This window comes from Prunus mume, linkage group LG1 (genome assembly GCF_029339155.1).
Source record: "Prunus mume cultivar Tortuosa linkage group LG1, ASM2933915v1, whole genome shotgun sequence".
NCBI classification, from domain to species: Eukaryota; Viridiplantae; Streptophyta; class Magnoliopsida; order Rosales; family Rosaceae; genus Prunus; species Prunus mume.
The window spans coordinates 25071875-25077874 of NC_142698.1; the positions used below are offsets into that span (position 1 = coordinate 25071875).

At 36.1% G+C, this 6000-nt stretch overlaps 1 protein-coding gene across 1 annotated transcript; it reads right to left on the minus strand.

Annotated features, from left to right (window-relative positions):
• Positions 1 to 567: 567 nt before the first annotated feature.
• LOC103321919 (tropinone reductase homolog At2g29330-like) lies at positions 568 to 2676 on the minus strand. Its single transcript, XM_089042307.1, has 5 exons — positions 2525 to 2676; positions 2144 to 2351; positions 1747 to 1963; positions 1490 to 1596; positions 568 to 939 (listed from the first exon to the last, which is right to left on the minus strand). Exons 1-5 carry the CDS (start codon positions 2602 to 2604, stop codon positions 751 to 753), a joined length of 801 nt encoding a protein of 266 aa, XP_088898433.1. The 5' UTR covers positions 2605 to 2676; the 3' UTR covers positions 568 to 750.
• Positions 2677 to 6000: the final 3324 nt, after the last annotated feature.

Genomic DNA, 6000 nt, shown 5'->3' on the forward strand with positions numbered 1-6000 from the left:
CTAGCACATGAAACCATCCTAAAACTCAACATGTCATAAAACTTCAAAGTTCAATAACTAATATAGCTAAAATTCAAATATCAATAACTTCAAAGTTCCATTAAACTTCAAATTCAACATTCATATCTAGTTAAAATTCAATGAGAAGACTACAAGCATATAATAAAATAAAAATAAAAATAAATATACAAGTAAACGCTCCAATTCAGTTTAGACCAACTTGCAAAAGCTCAAAATCAAATCAAACCAAATTATTAACGGTCCAGTTCGGTCTTGAACTTATATTTTTTGGTCCAAACCAGGCCAGATAATCACATTTTGAATCAGTTAGTTCAATGGGTTCATCCGGATTGATGGCCACCCCTATTTGAGAGTATTGAAATTAATTATTGGATTTCTTTTCTGTTTCTGAGAAATATAATGAAGAATTTTACTAGATTTTTATTTTATTTTAATAAATAAAGTTGGAGAAAAATCTTTGGCCCCGTTTTGAGTTTTATTAAATGAACGTGTTATGTTCACCTAATGTTTGAGCTGGCCTAGCCAATGTAGATGATGGTACATTAATTGTTCAAAAACGGACGAAAAATAAATTACATAAAATTGATGCCAAATGATCATTCATCATCTTATCATTTATTAAAACATTGATGCCACCTGAAATTACAACACACCCACTTTATTAGATGGATCAATTGGTTTTTATTCTGACCTCAAATGTATGCTCCTTGGAAGAGGACCATTTCCAAGTCATGCTCCTTGGAAGAGGACGCCATTGACAGTCATCCCTCCGTCAACGCAAATAGTTTGGCCAGTGATGTAAGAGGCCGCGGGTAGGCATAGAAATGCCACCAAGGCTGACACCTCTTCTGGCTCTCCAGGGCGTCCTAACGGTGTTCGAGAATTGATGATCTTCGAAAGATTTTCGTTGGTGAGAAACTGCATGTATAGAAAAATAGAACCGATGGGAAACATATTTAGTAGCTGCTAACTTCCAAGCTTGTTAGGTATAAACATAATTTTCATAATCTGTCAAGCTCTTCAGCGAAAAAGACTACATATACCAATTATTATCGCAACTTTTGAGTACAGTTGAATTTTCTACTTGTTTGAAATAAATGAGAATATAAAATGAGCAAAGATATGAATAAATGAAATATTGCCGCCTCAAGCTAGTACTTTTAGGCCTAGTCGTGCATTGCCTTTTCTTTTCTTTTATACTTTTGATCCCAATTTGAGCACATGCTTAATTTCGATGTGTGAAGTGATCATAACATGGGGCCAAAAAAAAAAACCCCATCTACCTATACATAAAAAAAAAACTAGAGATATTTATTCAAAAACTCATTTTAGCATGACATATTATACAAAAACTCATATAGAGCCTATTTGGAGTGAAAAATCCAAAATTAGTCACTTGTTATTTTCTAATTGGTTATTAGTGAAAACCTACAAAAATACGCACATGATCTGGATATGATCATCTTACATGTTCAGCGAGGGGAGTTTTGGTGAACCCAGGTGCAACACTATTAGTCCTTATGTTATCTTTTGCCCACTCACATGCCAAGTTTTTGGCTAATTGATTCATTGCTCCTGAAAAAAACAAAACAGAAAACTTCAACATTTAAGGTCAATTCTTCAATTGCAGAACACAAAGTTTCTTGGTTTTTTTCTAAGTACTAAACCCTATATTATATATATAAATATGTGTGTGTGTGTGTGTGTATAAGGAAATCAAAGCACCTTTAGTGGCAGAATATGCAGATCCAACTTCCACCGAAACCACACCAGCAACAGAAGACAGAAAAACAATGTTGCCGGCTCCTGAAGCTTTGAGCAGAGGATGTGCAAGTTGGCAGAAGTGATAAGCAGATTCAAGATTGGTACTCATAAGAAATGTATAATCTTCAGCTGTGAACTCCATCGTTGGTTTTAGTATGCTTGTTCCCACATTGTTTATCTACACCCATACATTAAATTTGCATGCCTTAATTAACTCAAAGTTCAGCAAATATACAGTGAAGTGACTCTTAAAAAGAAATTGCGTCCATTTTGTTTTTGGTTTTCAGCGTTTACTTCTTTTTTTTAATAAAAGAACAAGAAAGCCAAAAGTACTTAGAATTTATGGTCTTATACTTACAAGGATGTTAAGTTTTCCATCAAACAATGACGAGACTTTGTTTATAAGCTCCTCTCTTTGGGTTCTTGACACCACATCACACACTGAACCAGTGACTTGAAAACCCTTCTTCTCCCATTGGCTCAAGCTGTCATTGAGATCAACTTCATTCCGAGCACAAGTATGAATAGTTGCACCAAGCCCTGCCAATTCTTCCACTATAGCGCGCCTAATTGCATAAACAATTTAACATAAAGTATTAAAAACTAATTGTTACCTGATAATTTATTTTTATTTATAAAAAATAAAATAAAATAAAGGAAGAAGATAAACAGGGGAGAATTTGGAGAAACAAAGAAAATTTTGCATGCATAAGAGGAAGAAGAAGCTAACTAAACTAACCCAATCCCCTTGGTTCCTCCAGTAACAAGAGCAGTCAATCCCTGAAGAGACCATCTTCTCTCTCTGTTTCTGCTACCCATATCTGATTCTGATCTCTCTCTCTCTCTCTCTCATCTATTAATGGGCTTTTATAGTTTTATCATAAATATTGGGTGGGGACAAGTGGTGACGTGTACGTGTCAGCTGATGGTGCAGCAATTTGTTTTTTTTTTTTTAATGAACTGGGGGGGGTTAAAACCCCAAGGACACACAGCAACTACTTACTACAGACTAGACGAGTCCTAGTGACTCCAAGCAGATCATCAACAAGGCTAGCACTAATCCAGCTTGGAGCCATATCAAGAAGACAAACACCTAAGTCCAGATTGTAGATCCACTGAGCGATCTGGTCAGCAACCACATTTCTTTCTCTATAAATGTGGTGGAGAGCACAGGCATCAAACTTTCCCATAAGCTCCCAACAGCTTGAAGCCAGAGACGCCATAGGATGTAAACCAAGAGTAGTAGCATTCCTCACCAACTTAACAGCCATAGCAGAATCCATTTCCACCAACAGATTGCGAATACCTCTATCCTCAGCAAGCTTTAACCCAAAACACAAGCCCCACATTTTAGCCTCAAGGATCTGTCCTTTGCCCAGATTAGTAGCAAAATCGCAGGTTCAATCCCCAAAGGAATCACGAATAACTCCCCCCGCACCAATGCATCCAGAAGCACTTTTCCTGGTTCCATCCACATTCAGCTTATATTGCCCAAGACTAGGTGGCACCCATGCCAGGGAAACCTGGATATTAGCACTGGTTTTATGTAAGATTTGAGAGGTCATGAACCATTCATGGGCAGCAACCAGGATGTCATGTCTAGGGTTAACAGGCAACTCATCCTCAGGCTGAAAAATGGATTTGTTCCTCCACTTCCATAAATGCCAACAAGCAGCAACAAACACCAGATACCAAGGAATATCAGCCTGTCACTTAACCTTTGACATTAAATTAGCCTTGATCCAAGGCTTGAAATCCATCTGGAAGAAAGAAAAGTTGGATGGAGAGATAAGCAAGTCATTCCAAACATCTCTGGCTCGATTACAGTCACGAAATATATGCAAAATAGATTCAGTAGGATAGTAATAGAGAGTACAAGCCAAATCCCCAGCTAGATTTCTTTTAACTCTCTGCTCATTAGTAAGGAGTTTTCCTTGGACAGTCAACCATAAGAAGAAATGTAGTTTAGGAGGGATCCTGAGGCTCCATAAAAATTTCCAATCGTAATCAGGCCACCAAAGACCTTCAAAGAACAGCCTATAGGCAGTTTTAACTGAGAAGACTCCGAGTAGGCCTCCAAATATGAGAATTAGGGATAGAACCCATGAAACCAACAGGCACATTAAGAATTTTCTAAATAAGATCATCATGAAGAGCATAGCGTAATTTGTTAACATCCCACTAGCCATTCTTGGAGAAATCAGAAACAACACAATTTAAATCAGCAACTTGTTTATTTTGAGTGCTGCTTTTGCATTGCTAATTGACAGAAATAAGACATTTCAAAAGACAATTGGGAACTTCATTAATCCATTGATGTCATGTCATCTTATTTTCACATAAAATTAAAGCACAAGCACTCGGGTATTAGATCATTCAGATAGATCAGAATGGTCTTTATTTGCCCAAAAAAAAGAATAGAAGAACAAATAACAAAGAACTCAAGCGTGGATCTCCTATTTGCAAACAAATAATACAACTATTTCCAAGGGCATGCTCTTTGGAAGAGGAATCCATGAATGCTAATTACTAATTAGTGATAAAACACCACATCACAATGTTTGTGTAAGTGACTAGATACAAGTCATGATGTGTAAGTCCCACATCGGAGAATAAAACAATAATATATCCTTTAAATATACAGGTGATCCACTCCTAATTGCACCGTGTGATAAAATAGTTAAAGAAGTATGTATAGTTCCGCCTAACCCTCCCAATTCTTCCGCTAATATTCTTAAGATTTTGCATAAATTGGTGAAATTAAATATGTACCCAGAGTTCTTAAACAGAGGAAAACAAGGGAATAATTTAAGGAAACGTTGCATTTCATTTCATGCATATGAAAATTGAAAAGATTAATGGTCTTGTCCAAGATTGAAAAAACTGGCCCAATCCCAAATTGCATGCGCCAATATATATTTTCATTAAATAACATATTGCACGCCTCTCCAACAAACCACTTGTAATGTCTGCCAAACTTTTGTATTAGATACTGAAGAGAAAGGTATTTAACATTGAAGAAAGTCCAGACAGTCAAGTCAGGATTGCAATTTCAATCTCATAATAATAAACAAATGGGGCTATTGTCATCGCCAAACATATTTCCCTACCTACTCCCCATTGCCTTTATTATTCCCAAATTGACATTTTCGTTACCTAATCTTTACTAACTAAAGATTTCACCTTCGCCAACTTTCACGTTTTTACCTACAAAGTTTCCTCGACCTCCTCCCTCCTTTGACGTTACATATATGAAAGCCTTGATCCTGTACGTTCAACATGGATTTTGCACATCTACTTGGAAAGCCTAATTAAAGAGATTATTCTTTAATCTACTAGTGCCAACAATTAGATCCTTCCCATCAAAACATCTTTTATCCATATTTCCCCCTATTTTCTTGTGAATTATGCCTCTTTTTCTCCGAGAAAAATCATGTTTTTCATGTTCTTCACGGTGTAGGGCGTATAATGCATCACATGTTACCTACTCTAACTAGATGAGAATCTAACTTTCAATGTTTTAAAAGGCATCAAAGTCAATTCATTTAACCAACTAACCTGTAATAACTCTTAATTCATTCTTTCCCCTTAATTTATGTCATTTTGCCCCCACCACCCTATAGGAGATGGTGGCCATCAACCATCAATCATTGTCTCTAGTTCCCGTTCTACCCTCAGTTTCCCTAATCTGCTGATATTGCCATCCATTAATTGATTTAATCGTTGTAATCAATTCCTGTTCTAGTTCATCTCCAAGTTCATCTGTAATACATCCTCATTGAAATGGACGAGAGAGTGAAGTATGTAATTTCATCTGCCATACATCCTCATTGAAAATGTGTTATTATTGTCAAACAAAGTGTATGGGAATTCTCAGATATACTCATATATATATATATATATATTATTCAGATAAGTAAGGAATCAAAATCCAAACAAAGGAAGGACTCGCCAACAATTATTTGGGGTAGAACTTAGATAGTATAGTTTATTTTCAGATACATATATATATCAACACTACTACAAAAAGTGAAAAAGACGACCAGAAAAATACGACGGTAGAAGAAAAACCCGTCTTTGTATTTAAAAAGACGACGGTAACAAAAACCGTCGTGGGTAAGTGACTTAAACAACTAAAAACCGGAGGTACTGTTGAATATTTTTTTATAACGACGCACACAAATAAAAAAGCGTCATCTTATTAAAAAGGTTTTC